The sequence below is a fragment of the Oryzias latipes genome, chromosome 12 (genome assembly GCF_002234675.1).
Source record: "Oryzias latipes chromosome 12, ASM223467v1".
NCBI lineage: Eukaryota > Metazoa > Chordata > Actinopteri > Beloniformes > Adrianichthyidae > Oryzias > Oryzias latipes.
Window position 1 is genome coordinate 7,895,712 of NC_019870.2, and position 17,775 is coordinate 7,913,486.

The window sequence follows — 17,775 nt, forward strand, 5'->3', positions numbered from 1 at the left end:
ACATTTACAAGAAAAAAAGCCATAAATTTAATCCATGACTTTTACAACTTTTTTTCTCATAAATCTATGACTTTAAAGTCGTAATAAAAAATGCTTGTAGGTTAGCCCTGATACTTCATCGCATGAATGAGTGTTGATTTTTTTTTTTTTTTTTTTTTTTTTTTTTTTTTTTTTTTTTTAAACTTGTCCTGTCCAACAGCTGGGCAGACAGATGAGAGCTGAGGGCCTCTTGTGTTGGACAGATTTTACTTTAACAAGAGGGGTTATTAATCTTCAGACAAACCAAAGGTATGTCTGGATAAACCCCTTTTGTAATTGAGGCCAAACTTTATTAATTTCAATCATGTCTGAAAATCTTTGGTGTTGGACCGGACGGAAAAGGAAAGAGGGGAAGAAGAGAGAGGGACGATAGAGAGAGGGGGGGTAGGGGGTGATAATAGGAGGGGAAGGGGGATAAGACCATGAAGCAGCATAAAGCAACAAGTTTACTGGTTGTTAATCATTATGGTAACGTTCAAATGTAGTACAATAAGGGCGGAGCCTGTCCACACACACACTCAAATGTTATAAACACACCTGCTAGCTGCAAAAAATGTCCACCTGTCGACATATATACAAAACAGATAGTGTTCACACGCATACTTATGCCTTAAAACCAACTAGTGTGAAATATTTCAGTCATTCAGTCATGCAAACTGTAAGTGCAAAGGTGAGCTAACGCCTGTGCTCAGGTGAGTGTTTATGTTCTTCTAAAATGGATGGTGGAACGTGGAAAGAAGGAGGGAGAGTGCCCAGCCATCCCCACCCCAAGACCCCCACCGCAGCAGCAGCGGCAGCCGGAATCCCCCCAACGCCACACGGGAACCGGCAGGGAACAACCGCCGCCCGGGCGACCAAGCCCGCCACCCAGGCCAGGGCCAGCAGGACCGCCGCAAGGCCCCCAGAGCCAGAGAGCAGGGAAGCACGGAGGGAGAGAGAGCGCCGCCCCAGCCCAACCAGGAGAGCAGCCCCCCCGCCGCGCCGGGAGAACCCAACGCAGGGCCCCACCGGAGACGGACGCCCACAGCCCCAGACGAGCACCCCACCACCACCCAGGAGTTCCGGGCATCCCCCCGCCCCAACCCCAGGTACGAGCCAGGACCCCCCAAGGGAGACCCGCTCCGCGCTCCAGGCAGCCATCCGCCCGGCCCGCGGCTGGTCCAGGGAGGAGCGGGGCAGGGGCCCGCCGCCCCCGCCCAAGAGGGGGGGAACCCCGGGGAAAAAAAGAGGGCCCACAAGGGGTGTTGTAAATATGGCCCGACCAGGCTCGGCCACAGTTGGAAATATGGCGGGGCCCAGCGCCCAGGAGCAAGGACCAGAACCCACCCCCCAGGGACACGAACACTCCCGGCTCAGATGTAATGTGAACCCCCCCGCCGCGCGGAGAGAGCACCGCCGGGCCCAGGAAGCCGGCACCCCGGGGACACGGCCGCCGTTGCAAAGGGGCCCGTACCCCCCACCAGGGAAGAGGCAGGGGACAGATGGTCCTAGGTCCCACCTTCCTTGCAAAATGTGTGTGCGTGTATGTGTGTTTGAGAGGGTGTGTGTGTGCATGTGTGTGTGTTTATGTTGGAATGTATATATTGAGGGGGGAGGGGTGTGTGTGCTAAGGGGGGTGCAGTTAAAATTGGCGGGTAGGGCACTGAGGGGACATCTCCTGATTACTCACAGTGACGTCCCCTCACCCTCCCCACCAAGGGACCCTAAATGTCTAAGGTGTGGTTAAAATTGGCGGGTAGGGTGCCAGGAGGACATCCGCTGCTTGCTGGCAGTGATGTCCAAGCACCCCCCCTACCAAGGGCCCTACATGTCTAAGGTGCAAATAAAACCGAAAGAGGGGGGGCCCACTCCATACGGCAACCATGGGAGGGGGGCCACTGCCTAGTAAACCCCCCCCCCAAGGCTCATCGCAGGCTAAGCCCCCCACCCCCTCACCCTATTATGAGGTTATATGAGGAAGGGGGTAAGTTGGGGACAGCTGGTAGACTGTCCCCCGGTGGTCAGACAGCTGCCCCCCCCCCCCCCCCCAGCAAGGGGGGGGCGTTTTTTTTTTAAACGCCTCGTAGTGGTTCATGGGTAAAACATGTCTAGCTCTTAATACTTCGTTTTTTCATTTGGTTCAAAGTGAAACTTTTGTATCTGTGGAAAACTAAACGCTCAAGGTAATTTGCTTTTTTAAGTTTTATTATTAAAAGTTTGCAAATACAAATGTCATCATTTAACTCACCGTCTGTTCTTGATTATTTTTGTGCTGCAACCCTATGCTAATAACTACAAGAATAAGTTATGATTAGCAGGGGTTTCTAAAAAAAAAAACTGTCCGCTTTAGGATAAAAAATCATTTGAACATAAATAACAAATGGTAATTTAGTTACTTTCCTTCTTGCTAGAGAAACAAAGCTAATTTTGATGCATTGTTTGGATAACAAAGTTACAACCCTGTTGATGCAGAGTTACTTCCTTTGTAACTTCAGCTGTCTCAATAGTTAAAGTCTGCTTTGCATGTCCCTTTGTAGAGTCTCTGCTGGGTGTAACGGAAAGTTTTCAGTGCCAGTCGGTCAGGAGCACTAACACTTCTGAGCACATTAGCTCCAGTAGCGGAAGGGGGGGTGTTGAAGAGAGAATCACAGACACGCGATGGGTAAATGAGTCAAGCAGCCATGAAACAACGCAAAACATTCAGAGCGGCATTGACTTTCAGATTGTTTCCACAACGCCAAACCAGCTCTTAACTATCTTTTTCCTTATTAGAAAATATGGTTTTTATAAGAAACTGAACGCATTATGTGTTATCAGGGGCTAAGTATAGAAGTTATTCACTGTTTTTAGAAGTTTTCAATATCACAATTTTAGTGATATTATGAGTGCTCATGTGCAGAATTATTTCAAAATCTTTCGTAAAAACCAGAACAGCCTTTTAATATAACAAGATAACTGAGACAGAATGTGCAGAACTCTTTTTAACATTATTTGTCATGTCAATCAAAAGTTTAGCTTTTACATGTGGATCATCTTTTCTTTATTTTCTGGCAAACAAAGACTTGAAGATGCACTCAAACTGCTTTTCCCCCCACTTCCTGTTATTTGCTTTAAATGTTTGATAATATTTTTTTTATTAAACAGATTAAAACCTGCTTTTGCAGCATGCTTTAATGGTCAGCATTGTTTTTTTTTTTTCCTTAATGGAAAAAGCATAGACGTAATGTGGCCCGCCAGTTGCTGACTCGTGTGTCTTTGATTCAGCTAACTGACAGAGTGGAAGAGAAGCTAGGATCAGCTGGCTCCTCTCAAATACCATCATCCTCCATAAGTCAATTTAAATCAAAATGTATCAGTCGACTATGAGAGAAACTGATGCTGCAGCGATTATGAACCATGAGTGAAAAAATAAAAACAACGCAGACTTTGTCTACCTCCTCATCCTGCTCTGGCTCCTTCTCTCCCTCTTGGCCTTAATCCACTTAGTTGGCTCTTCCTGAGCTTGAAGCCTTTCCTTTATTCCATTATAAAGACCCACCGTACGACCTGCTGCTTATTTCATTAAAATGGCCCAGCCCACGACCTACCGTCTAATCCATAAGGCAGTCTACAGTCCGGCAGGGCGGCTGACAGATGGGACAGAGGAAACGGGCTTGGAGAAATGGAGGTTCAATGAATGAGGGGAACATTTGAGATGCTTTCTTATGAGTGAGGCTTCCCGGTGAATGCGATTTTGCTGATGTAAATGATGATAGAGCTGAGGCTGGAGATAGCTTTCACGTGGTCCATTGGTGATATGGAAACACTCACATCAGAAGTCAAGCCTCTTGAAGGAGGCTTAGAAGTTTGCATCAGTCACTGCTCCATCTCTTTTAGTTGGTGTTGCTACACATATAGTACAATAAGTTTTCATTGACAACTTTTAAAGACCCGCACTGATGAAAATTGCAATTTTTTGTTTGTTTTGAGCATTTTCTTGTTGCATTTTTCTCATGATGAAGCATATATATAGAGAAAACTAATTTTAAAATTGCACTTCCAAATGTGTCTTTATTCCAATCATTGTTAATCAGGAGCAGATGCAAAAATGCCACTGGAAAAAGCTTGCAGTGTGATGTACAAGTCACTACGGCAAGTTACAAGCTCCCTGCTCCACTTCATTCAGATGCATCCACTAGTAGGCGGTTAGATCCACGTGGATCTTGGTTGTCCTCGTCTGAGCTGGTATCTGGCTCAAAACTGTACGGCTGGATATCTATAATATTGCTCGCCATTTTTGTTGTACTAGTTATGTTGGATTTTGAGGGGCTGTAGGCTAGCGGGAGAGCACAAAAAAAGATGGATAATGGGAAACAGTTGCAGGCTTACTCTGTGCCAGGAGTCCCACCCACAACTCCGAGGAGAAATTCTAATGGATTACTGCCGCTCTGCAGAAACTATGCCCAAGAAAACAATCCTTTTTTTTATTTTTTATGTTGGCTACTGGGAACGCTTTTACAAAAGATCGGAAGATGATCAGAGTGAGACTTGGATATGTCTGTGCTTCTCTTCTCCTTTCTCCTTCCAAATCTTGGTTCCACCTCTGGCTGACCTCTCCTCTAAACGTCCTGTCACACTGTGCTCTAGATCCAGTTTGCGGGGCGTTTTTGTTGCATCCACAAATCTAAATTTACACCCTCAAGCTCAGCTCTGCTCTGCCAGCATTTGCACTCAGTGGTTTATCAGGTTACGTATTTATTGATAAAACAGCACTATTTATCCCAGAGGACCAGCCTTTTAGCATACCTGCAGCAGCATCATTTGGTAGGAGACTCGTCCCACAAGGATTGCATCTGCATTGGCTGCGGGGGGAAAAAAAACAAGGCTCTGTTTGGCTATCCCTGTGCAGCCTCACTTCAGATCATTATAAACAGTCAACTAATAATAATTACTTTTAACTGGGTTCAGCCAGAGTCTCAGCCGGAGGCACGAGGACACACAATACGACCAGGAAGTAACTGCAGCCCGGTTTCCATCGACAACGGCAGCGTATCTCATTACCACGACGACCTGCGGTACACTGCCACTCAGTCTTGATCACACAAAACCCATTTCAGTGTGCCGTTCCTGCTGGAGCACCAGTAGAGCGGAATATTCATTATTCAAATTTTAAGCATTGGAAATCCCAATATGTTACCAAGGCCAGACGAGGGGAGATGAAATAGCTTAGCCTTTTGTCCAGGGAACACTGACTAATCGTCTCACTCTCCAGAATCAATTTTCCAGCCGTAAGCATCAGACGCTGCTGATTGTACTGTACTGCTCAGGACCACCCCCCCCATCCCTATCACTTTATACCCCTGCTGGCTGCCCAGAATAACTTATTGATTAGTGGTAATATTACGGGAGGTGTGGGTGGCCGGGGCAGGAGACGGACTTGCCTCCGTCATCTCCACCCTGCTAAATTTGGGTTCTCTGTTACCAGATCCAGCTCTAACCAAAACTAGGTGCCACCAGAACTGAGGAAGAGATTTTTTTTAAACTTTACACATAAGACAAAAGTTGTTAGAGTTAATACCCAAAGAAAGTAGATGTTTAAAGCAAAGTGAAGTATCAGTAATTTGACTAAACCACTGGAAAAGAAACAAACACTGTTATTTCCAATTGCTAGGGGTGTAACGAGTCATTTTAATGTTAATTTTATTTATAGTTGATATTGGTCATTTTGAATAATTATTTTAACGGATCTAAATTTTATCCACAGCCTAAAATTCAACCAGTGTGACTAGAATATGAATACCTTGTGTTTTTTGAAAAATAATCAAGTAAGTAAAATATGTGTACAAACAAACAAGAATTAATGGAAAATCCATTCACATTTTAGTTTCATGAAGTTCAGCCTATTGTCGTTTTTCCACATCAAAAAAAACACAAACGGAACATTATTAAAAATGTTCAACCACCCTGTATACGTAGTCAGATGACTTTACGAAGTTCAAAGTGTTTCTAAACATTAGACTGTAATGATGGCATGATCATTTTTCGGTGCCATCACTTGTGTGTTGTCCGCTGTGATGCACTTAATCGTTTTAAAGTCATATCATCAATAACTGTTACACCCCTACAATTTGCATAGTTTTTATTCTTTTTGCTGAGTTTGATCGAAGTTTTTGCCAACTCTTGATATTCAACTGATCTCTCTCTCTGATTCAATGCTGAGGTTGAAAAGTGGCAGTGATCAATACCTGCAGGCCTGCTCTCCACGCTGCCAGAAGGCTGCTTGTGCGTGTTTGTATGTGTGCTGTGTCAGCATCCACTCAGGACTTCATCAAACAACCCCCACATCTTTTTTTTTCATGCGCACACACACACACACATATCGGTCAACGCCTGGCTCAAACAGATGCTCCCCCCCTTCGTCCAGCTAACACTCGCAAATTCATGCATTCTTCCTCCCGCTGCACGCCATTCCAACAAGGATGTTAAATACCATTCAAATGTCAGCCCGCCGTATTGATTGGAATAATAACTCTGAAAGGAAGGGGAGATGGCTCGTTGATGCTAAGCAGGTGTATGATGGCGTGAGCATCGTTCACTGTCACAAAATTGCTATGTAAGCCCCCCCCCCCCCCCCCCCCCCCCCCCCCCCCCCCCGCTCCCCACAGAACCTGGATGAGGGGGCGGCGAGGGAGGTTATGTTGGACCACCGAGGCTGTGTGTTTCTGTCATTAATCATTGTCATCACAGGGCCGGTGACGGGCTGGGCCGGATTCATGCTCGGGGTCAGTTTGAAAGCCCTCAAATCACATAGGCTGGGTATGGGAGGTGGGCAGTCATGTTTGAATTCAGCAGAGACAGAATATTCAACTACAAGCACAAAACATGTAGATTCCAGTCGAGGATTGTCACTTTTGCTCAAATATGAATTCTTTTTTAGTATTTGAAAGTTTAGACCTCATGAAGCTTTCATTACAGCAAAATACAATTGCAGGTCCTTTATCAGTATAAATGAATCAGGAAGTGGAGGAAAGTTGGTAAAGAACATTTGTCTCCTGATCTGATTGTGTTTTACCAGAAAAATCACAAAATAAAGACAACTACTGAGTCTGTCTGTTTTAAGAAAAAATATGGATTTTAAGGTTGATATCAATGTTGTGCCAAGACTATTGTACCTCCCTTATGTTAATAGTTTTCATTCAGGAAAAAAAAGCAGAATATATAAATATATGGTTCAAATCAGGGGTCTGCAAGCTGAGGCTCCATTTATCTCTAAATTGCGGCTCTTTGGCTTTGAATTAAAATGAAAACAATTTTCATATATAATTGATTTGTTAGTTATGTTTTGTCATTTAATTTTAGATTTATAAACCGAGTTGATCTTAAATGATTAAAAATTACCTAAAATCAAGAGACACTGAGAGAATTACCTTTCTTCCAAAATGCATACGTCAGATAAGCAAAATAATTGTAAAAGGTTAGATCCACTGTTTGAGTGGTTATTTAATAGAATATGTTAAAACTCTATTCTCATCTTGTCCCTAGTTGCTGCTCAAAGGCAAAGTTCTTATAGTTTAATTGCAAATAAATCTACTACAGTGGGAATATTTTAACTGACACAATGTATTTTATTTTAGAAGAAACTTGTGTTTGAGTCTGTCGAAAGCAATATAATCAAAATATAACACTTTCATAATTCAATTATTGTAAATAATTATAAGCTACATTTTATGAATGAATGGCTTAATGGCCACAGAATTATAAATAACGTGTTCTTTTCTAAACCGTGAAGTGGCTCTTACTGGGTTTTAATCTGGGGATTTTTTGGTGTTAAAGGTTGCAGACCCCTGGAACAAATGAATATATGTTTGTTGATTTGACTGAAGAAATCACATTTTAATTCAACAGTCTACTCTGTCGTTGCATGTTTTGCCCTTTTTTTCAGCAGTTTCATTGAACTTGTCATTGTTTTGCTTGCTGCTTTTCTAAATGTGAAGTTCATCAGCGCCTGCCTCCTCACCTGGCTGGTACTTCGATGTTAGAGATGGCATAGAAGTACTTGAGAAGGTTTTCTCTCTGGACGTAGGTGCCTCCGAGGGCAGGCCTGAGCAGTCTCAGCCTCAAGTTGGTGAAGGTGAAGAAGTCCCGCAGTCCCTTCATACTTTCCATGCGGGTGTACAGGTTCTCCATGTTCTGCAGCCGAGGCCCTGCGAACACAGAGAAGCGGGCCCGCACCTCGAACTTTACGTTCTTGTCATTCTTGGAGCCGACCCAGCGAGAGTACTGCTCGGTGCAGATGACCCGTGTGATGTTGGCGGGCGAGAGGTCGCGCACTCGTTTGGGGGGCATGTTGAAAGCGTCCAAGCAGTCGTCGGCATAGAACTGATAGGGCTGCCAGGAGCGGCCATGGTCCATGGATTTATCCAGCACCATGATAGTGGGACGGCCATATTCAAAGGTGATCTGAATGTCATCTGTGAGCTCCAGGCTTTTGTTCCAGGACATGCTGATGTTCGCCAGCAGGGGCTCTGGGTGGCGTCTCCAGGTGACTGTCTGCCAGTAGGTGATCATACCATTGCGCTCGCTGTCCTGCATCAACTGAGGCGGGTGGGCAAGGTCAGGGCTAGATGCATCACACTCATCGCTGCACAAGTATGGGTTCTCCTGCAGGACACAAAAAGTCAAAAAGGTCAGCAAGATAGGAGTTTCAGGAGGCTGCAACATAACTTTAATCAAAAATGAACAATGCCACATTTCTACAATGCAAAGAAAGAGTTGTTGTGCTCATTCATTTGTTTTGATTAGTCTTTGTCAGATCACATTTGACTATGATGCACAGAAAAAAGTCTTATTTTAATTTTTTATTATTTGAAGTTGGTCTCGCAGCAGACAAAGTAATGAGTAAAGCAGGAGAAAAGAATTGGTGCTCCCATTTCCTCTCTAATTTATTCTCTGTCATTAGTTCTACTCAAATACTGCTTGATTCCAAAGATATTATTACAGGGATGTTTAAAGCTCAATTAAAAAGAAATTTCTCCCCATAACCACACTGAGTCTGAATGGCGAGCAGCTCGCATAAGCGCTACAGTGACATTAAAAGTAAACTTGCAAATCAGTACAACAGGAAGGTCAGGAGCGTCGTGCATCATCACTGTCTTTGCATGGACAGCAGAGTGCGGCTGCACTTTTAACTCCAGAGAATTGATCCTCCTCTCCGAGTGATGCCAATGCTTTCAAGCTGCTTCCCTGCTACACAACTTAGAGTCAACAGGATTATTCACATGGATCCCAGAGCTCCACAGGCTCCTTCCCATCTGATCTAAGTAATGCCTCTTAGTCTGATTGGAGACTTTTTCATGCTATCTAGAAGAAAAAAATCACCCAATCAGGTTAGCAGGTTAAAACACAAACACACACACACACACAAGCTGGATTACATTTACAATCAAGTTTTTGTTTAAATACAAAACTCATGACTTCTGGGCTACTTGTCTGACATTCCCATCACAGCAGAAGGGAAAATATTTGCACAAAGAATTCCCAGAGATCCTCAGTCATCTCTCTCGGTGCTTAATTTGCTAAATTCAGCTCTGGCACAGTTTGGATTGCAGCAGATGCACAAAACAGATTATTTATTATAATAAGTGCTGTCCTAAAGCAGTACAGTAATTAAACAAAAAAGTTATAATTTTATATTTTAAGTAAATACTTTAAGCACTAAAAGTATTTAAACTCATCAATTACATTTTTCGATTATACATCATATTCCGCACAATAAGTTGATCCGGAGTATAAGTCGCAGACGCCAAAAAATGCACAACCAAGAAGAAAAAGTCATACATAAGTTGCACTTTTGGGAGACATTTATTAAACAAAATATGGAAACAAGAGCAGACTTTTCATTTTGAAAGGCAAATCATAGTACCGGGATACAGTGTTCCCTTGCTTATTCACGTTTTAATATATGCAGTGTCACGTATTCGCAGATTTTTTTGTTTTAGTACTCCTCCGGTATATCACAAAAATTCCGTCCAAAGGAGGTGCTGCAGGAATTTCTGAAGAGATGAAGAGCACTCTGGCCAGTCGAGCAGGAGCTTGTTCCACCGATTCCTGAATCTCTGCCAACTGAAGTTTGTGCCCCTGCATGGAATAATGGCATCAGCTGATTCGGACATGTCCAGAAAATATCCTGCACGAGTTCCTGGTTTTAAGGCACAGAGAGACGCTGGTTTTGTCCGAATTTCTTCCCTACTCACTAAATAGTGCATTATTTAGTGCGTCTGCCATTTTGTAGTGCTGTCCAAATCTACAATTCCAAAATCAAGTGCCCTGGAATTTTCCAGAAGTCTCTGCGAAAAACTTGTGTGCATCGATGCTCACTGGATTGGCGAATGTCGACCACAATGCATTGCGTCTGAACAATTTTTATCTTCAGAAGACATTGGACTCATACATAGTCATCGCAAAACGCTCATACTAGTTAGATTTTAATTGTGTGAAATTGATGATGTCATATCCGCTGTTTAAAACGTAAAAAAAGTAGTGAGCATATTGTCAGAATTGCTTTTAAAATTCATGGCACTACATAGTGCCACACTATATAGTTTTTCAGTAGTTAAGGGGTTAGGGGTGGGAATTCGGACAGTGCCAGAGTGACACTCCTTATGTGCATTATAAAGTACGCTACGGTACAGTCTATTGCTCTAAATTAAAAAAGAAAATCCTACATGTTGCGCAACACTCCAAGTTTCTTAATAAATGTTTTACATTTATTCTTCAGGTGGGTTTTTGATGAAGAAGGATCGGTAACGGACATTCTTCTGTCGAGGGGGGATTCTCTGTATTTGCAGATTCTGCGTATTCGCGGGTGTCTCTACTGTAGATAACAATTATAGACTGAATATATACTCGCTTCACTACCTTAACACATTGATGCTTAATTTAGCTTCATGAAACAAGAGGAATCTAGTATAGTAGCACAACACATGAACAATTATGAAGATAAGCATAGCATAAAGGACATGCTAACAAGTCAACTAAACTCTTTCTATCACTTCAAATCACAAAATTTATTGAATTCTTCCTCCTCTGTGACACTCTATGACTATCGGTAGCAAATAGTGATACAAACTCCTAACGTGCCCTTCAGCGTTTGTTGGTATTTATTTTTAATTAAAATTTCATATAAGTCGCACTTGAGCAGAAGTCGCACCCCCAGCCAAACTGTGCAAAAACTTGGTAACAAGCTTTTATGCTCAGAACCTTTAATATCCTTTCTACCCAATTTGTTTTTATTTTATTTTATTTTATCCGGTTTTCTTTTAAGCCTAATTTATACCTTTATCCACATCAACTTAATTAGTCATTTTATTGAATTTATTATTAGTTATTTAAGTTGTAGATTTGTGTGTTGAAAAAAATGATCTTGGTTAAGAATGAACTTAATCTAGTTTTATTCCTGATTTCATTTTTTTTTACTTATTGAGACTTCAACAAAACAATTTACTTTAGTTTTTTACTTAATCATTTTTAAAATGATGTGTTTGAGTATAAGCAAAGTAATTTCTTTTTTTTTATTCTTGCACCTCTGTCATTTTTTTCCCTATTTTATTTCTTATTTTCTTTATTTATGAAGTAAAAACAACTTCCACAGGATGAGAACAAAACCAAAGAAATTCTCGCTCCAGTTAAAACGTATTGATCTAGAGGTGTTTGTTAATATTCAAATATTAAGGAAATTGAAGAGTTGCGAAATCCTCAAGCGAGGTGCAAAAACCTGCACCCCGCAGCAAGAACGAGAGGGAGTTTGTTGTAATTAAGCCTTTTGTTTTTGATTATTTATTTGTTGTCAGACTTATAAGGATTAAGCTGAAGAGCCAACTGCAAAGTCAGCAGTCTCAGAAAATGAAGAGGAAGTCACATTTATCAAGTGTCTAGTGCTGCAGTAAGCCAGAACCTTTTTTACAAGCAGCTTCCTTCAGAAGATCCTTTAAGTAGAATCAGCGAAAGACGAGGTTTCAAATTTGACTTAACGTCCGATTTCTACCCAAAATAGTGTATTTGGTGCTTTTTAACTTGTTCTTGTCGCATTTTTCTCATAATGGAGAACATATATAAAGAAAATTGAGCTCAAAATTGCATTTCTGAGTATTTCTTTATTCAAATTGTTATGAATCAGGAACAGACGAAAAATTGCAGTTGGAAAAATCTTGTAGCCAGGACGTAGAAGTTATTACGGCAAGCCGCAAGCTCCCTGCTCCACTCCATTCTGATGCATCCACTTGCAGGTAAATAGATCCATGTACGTCTTTATTTTCCTCGTCTGGAATCTGGATAAATCTGTATGGAAGGATTGCTCCGATATTGCTCGCCATTTTTGTTGACCGGAAATGACAGGTTAGGGATGTGAGGGTCTGTGAGCTAGTAGGAGAGCATAAACAAAGGGATGATGAGAAATGAGAGCAGGCTTACTCTGCACCAACAATCGTACACACAACTCTGAGGCAAATTTCTGATAAACTACTTTCGCTCTGCAGAAACTATGTCCTAGAAAGCGACAGTTTTTCTTTATGTTGGCTAAGAAGGCAATAATCATAATGAAAAGACCACTAGGAATGCTTTCAAAATACATTAAAAAAATGTAGGGTGTATGGTTCTTTTTTGTAAAATATGTTTTAATTTTAAAAATGGTATGTAAATGAACGTTTTATTACCTGGTAAACGTTTTAGTATTTTGCTTATAAAAGGATTTATCTTGTAGTCTTTGAGCTAAATTGGATTTAATTGATTTCACCAAAGTTCTATAGCTTGACTGTCAAACTCTGGGCTCTTAAAGCTTGAAAGGATGGATATGTAAAGTTTGTATTTTTATCATTGATGGTAAATACTGGTAGATGGCAGCTGGGCACTTCAATGATGCAAAGACCTGCTAATGAGCTGACCAGAGTTTCTGTTTGCAACGTGAGTTTTGCATAGAAATGAGCATCCTGGCATGCGAAGAATACAGATGAAGAAGTGACTTGTGAAGTTACTTATGGATATTTTTTTGAAACTTTTTTTTCTGCAACTAATGTGAATTTAAGCCTTCTGCAGTCGCCGTTCATTCCCGCGAAGGCTGACTGGTCAATACTCAGAAGATTTGGGTCGAGTATCACATGAAACAGCAGTTTCTTCCATGTGATGTAAGCTTTAACCTGAAGGCGAAGCTGCATAATATTGATGTACTGCGCAAGCATAGATCATATGTCAGAGCTTCTTTGCAGAAGCTCACAATTTCCCCATTCAGCAACAGCAAAACGAAGCATCCGCTCTGCCTTCTCAATGAAGTTACTGGACTGTTACGCGGCAGAAAGTGAGCAGTCACTCGCAGCAGCTCTGGTGATGTAACACCAAAAGTTACAATCCTGAAAGGCAGATACTATCAATCATCTGATTTACGGTGACAAGCGAGAGTGGGGAAACTCCAGTCATAAGCGAACGCTCAAACGGTTCTGAGGGAAGATAGGAATGAAAAAAATAAATAAATAAAGCAATATAGATGATCACTTTGCATGCAGAGACACAGCTGTGGAACTATCTTGATGCTGCAATTGCAAATAATCTCTCTCTGAAGTACATTGGAGGATTGTTTACTATCTGATAACCCTATTATCCCCGTTGCAGTGGCTCACAAAGAGATCGCTGTCAGCGCAAACACACTTAAGATGTTAATCGACATTGTTCATAAACAACCGCAAACGGACGAGGTAATTGGACTCGGATAAAGAGGTGCTGCAATGGACGTCACAGTATGAGAGGGTGCCCTGTGGAGGCCCAGCTGCTTTTCTGTGCACACTTTGACCAACTTCTGACCTTAGTCCAGACACCAACAGAAAGAAAGATTAGTAGATCGTTGTGCCGGGCTTGACTCTTGACCTACAAATCCTATTGAAAATGGCTGTACTGTCATACTACCAAGGTACAGTGCAAATTCTATATAGGTTAGCCCTTGCATACTCTACAAAAGAAAAAAGCAGTTGTTGTGTGGCTTCATGTACAAGTGTGTCCACAAAGTGGGAGAACCAGCTACACACTGCTGCTCATCGGCTGCTGACCTCTTCGAGCCCATAGGATTACCTACAGTAGAGGTAATATGTACAGTAATAGAGCTGGAAGATTTTATCCCCCATGAGAGCCTTACGCGAGGTTATGCTTAAGCCGTTTGTGTACCCTGCCCTCCTTTCTCCACTCTACCTCCACGCTTACCTGGCCCGGGTTAACTGTGCCAGGACAGACACATCCACAAACGTCTGCAGAGATGCTCTCCCTCACTACCATGCACACACAGATCCCAGCCAAATACTGCGGCAGGTGGCCCGAACTACTAAACCCTTCCAACAATTATCTCCACTGGGCTCCTGTCTCTACGACAACAGCTGCCACAGCACGCCAATGATAAGTGACTTCCTTGTTTTCAGCGGCGGGTCAAAACAAAGAGACCTTAACAGTCATTAAAAACATCTCAACTTCTGCAATTTGGCTCAGTCGCCTGCTTTAGATGCTGATTCATGTTTCTGCGTGCGCAGCATCTGCAACTGGAAAACCAAGAATGAAATGATGATGATTATGCAGAGGTTTATCAGTCTCAATATGCTTCAAAATAATAACTATATTGGTTTTTCACTATAGCTGTGATATAACTTTATGAAAGTTTGCAGTTTTGAGAGAAGTACAGAGGGAATTGTTTTTTTTTTAACATCTTACTGCAGGAAAAAACGGCAGAGGCTTTTGCTAATGTGCACTGGATAATTTCTGATGTAAACCACTGGATTCTGCAGGGTGAACATGGATGAGATAAGATGCGCTTTAACATGTTATACATTCTGTAAAAAATTTTGTGTCAATCCGTCTGGGCATTTGATTTGATAAAGCCTGATGCAGGAAGGGCACATTGATTGGAATTGCTTCTTCCGCCTTAACAATCTTCTGAAAATACCGATCCGACGGGGCAAAACAAAGTTTGAAACTCTGCTTCCACCCACTCCACCCTTCAAAAAAAAACCCTGTCCCAATCCTCAGAAAATTTGAGCTTTAATAAAATCAAAAATGAAAATCAGTTATGATGGATAGGGTATAAAGTAATTCATAAAAAAAAAATTGACAAGGGTTGCACAAAAGTTCCTTTTGGGCGTAAAGTTAGACTTTTCATCAAAGGAGGCTATGTGGAATTGCTCCTTTCTGACATCAGCCCCCAGGGCTCATTTGAAGAACTGCAAAAATTGGTACGAACCTGGTTTGGGTCCCAACTTGGAATGAAAAACTATTGTCCCGGTGATAATCAATGATGATCGGGGATTTGCTTTCTTTATTTAGCTAAATTTTGATTCTTGGAATGAGCTTTCACAAAAGCTAACCATATTCGTGCTAAAAGTTATAAAACTAATAAAATATGGAAGTGTCGGAAAAATCTGGCAAGAGTTATCAAAAAAACAACTTTTAATCTTTACATCCATGTAGTTGAGGATAAACCATAGTTTCTCATACAATGCTTACTTTTTTGAGTCTTGGTTTCCCATGGATTTTCTTTCCTTTAGAATTTTGCATTCTGGGCATGTCCCACAGGGCGGAGGCCCCGGGAAAGACCTAGGTCACGCTGGAGAAACTACGTATCTCGGCTCGCCTGGGAACATCTCGGGGTCCCCCTTGGGGAGATGGAGGAAGTGGCCTGGGCGAGGGAAGTCTGGGCATCTTTGCTTAGACTGCTCCCCCCGCAAGCCGGTCCCAAATAAGAGGAGGAAGATGGTTGGATGAAATTTTGGAGGTTTTTTTCTGCATCTGATTGGCTGTAAATCAATCACATCTGTGGTGTGTCTACTGTACAGAATGCATTCAGTTTTTTACATTTACATAAATCTGGGATTACGTTTAGATCCTTGGTTTCATTCTATAATTCTAGATTTATTTTTCTAAGGTTTGAACTTTGAGAGTTTAAACAAGAAAGAAAAGTGTGAAAATGTTTCTTTCTGAGAACATTGTATAAAGAGCGTAAATTAGCAGTTTTATAGCCTTAAAACACCTATAATCTTAGTTCACTGATTTTACAAATTGCAGGTTATTTTCATAACAAACCCCTGAGATAAATGAGGGACCACTGTAATTAAAGAGTGTCTGTTTTTGCAAACTTCAACTATACCCAACGGCAAAATGAAGTCAAGAATATTGTACTCTGAATGTATACACTAAACTGGATTTGTACATTTTTGGCTGCAAGCACACATAGATTATGCACGGTTAACATTTAAAATACAACTTTTAAAAATGTGTTTTAAAAACACACTTTAAGAAATATTTTACTTGTGTTCGTAAAAAAAGGGAATAATTCTTTATACCATATTCTGAAGAAAAAAACAAATAGTTAACATGGATTTAGTGGTTAAAGGTACTCTGAACATGCAAAATATCTTATTGTATTAGTAACTTTGTACTTTTTTTTTAAATACCTGCTTTTCTTTATTCTTTTATGCAAACATTTGCTTTACATCTTTTTTTCTTGTCACAAATGAGCCTATAAGATTAGTTAGAAACTTTCAGATAAAACGATGGCTGCTCCTCGACCTCACACTGCTTTCCCTTGTGTTTTCTATATTTTCTTCTTGCTTCCTTGTCCAACCTTTGTTGTTCCCCAGAATACTTCCATGTTCCAGCGAAGCCTCCTTTTACGCCTAATTTTTCCTTCCACATACAGAAGTTTCTTTATTATATTGCCTGCATGGGAAATAAAGGAAGGGGACAGACACTCTGAGAACACAATTTATTTTGTTTTGGAGAAACATCAAATGGAACAACCTTCCCATTAAAAAGGCCACAGAGGGGAAGAGGAAGAGATATTGCTTTTTCACTTATACCGTTAATCTTTTATTTTGTCAGAAAGGTTTCCATCATGCCGGAAATTTAATCTTTTTTTTTTTTTTTTTTTTTTTTTACAATGGGTGAAGTGGCTTTAAATATGTGAGTGTAGTGTGTGTGGCCTGATGCTGTTTTCAGAAATTTTAAGAGCGGGGAAAAATAGAGAAAAGGAGCCTGGGGCAAAAGGTTTAAACATGACAGAAAATCCAAAACAGATTGTTTGATCAGAGCTTGTCTGAGAGTTAGAAAAGGACAACTGACGCAGATCTAACAGCCTCGGAGAAATAACTCGGATTCTTTCTTTTTCGTCCCAAAAAACTGCAGGTTCTGTCCTCCTCCAGACTGCTGCCAGCAATAGCTTAAAAGTGTGAGGGTGGAAAGTTGGTAAATTAGTTTAGAAATGGCTCTTAATACCAAAAAATACAAAATAAATAAATAAATAAATAAAAATATTCCCAGAAATTTGTGGCAAGGCAAGTTTATTTGTATATCACAATTCGTACAGAAAGTGATTTAAAGTGTCAAGAATTGTTAAAATGAAAATAAACCCTTTGGTTAACTGCAAAGAACATAGGCTTTGTGTGCAGAGTGGCATTCTTTCTTTCTGCAGGAAAAGTTGAGCAAAAAATTAGACATTTGCAAAAGAGCTTTTTTGGGAGCCAAACTGTGATTTTTAAAAATCTTATACTAAGTTTACACCGGGTATTTGACATGCGTTCAACCCATGGTGTTCACACTGGATGAGCAGGAAGGGGCTTCTTCTTTTTCTTTTGTTAATGTTAACTAACCCATGCCCACCACCTAAAGTTGGAAGTTGCTTGGCTACCAAATCCAAGTCCCTGATTGGTCAAAGTTCAACCTGGTTTAGCCTTCAACACGTTTAATAGCCACATTTTT

At 41.2% G+C, this 17,775-nt stretch overlaps 1 protein-coding gene and 1 long non-coding RNA gene across 4 annotated transcripts in view; one reads left to right on the forward strand and one right to left on the reverse strand.

Annotated features, from left to right (window-relative positions):
• The window catches only part of LOC101165159 (netrin-G2), an 83,992-nt gene that overhangs the window by 58,687 nt on the left and 7,530 nt on the right, over positions 1 to 17,775 (reverse strand). For both annotated transcript variants that reach the window (XR_002291305.2, XM_011481543.3), the window contains exon 3: positions 8,015 to 8,658. Coding sequence is in view for 1 of the 2 variants with exons in the window: in XM_011481543.3 (XP_011479845.1) it covers positions 8,015 to 8,658 (644 nt within the window). In the remaining variant the exon portion in view is untranslated. The remainder of the gene's footprint in view (positions 1 to 8,014; positions 8,659 to 17,775) is intronic.
• The window catches only part of LOC110016045, a 30,926-nt gene that overhangs the window by 8,089 nt on the left and 5,062 nt on the right, over positions 1 to 17,775 (forward strand). The window lies entirely within an intron of this gene.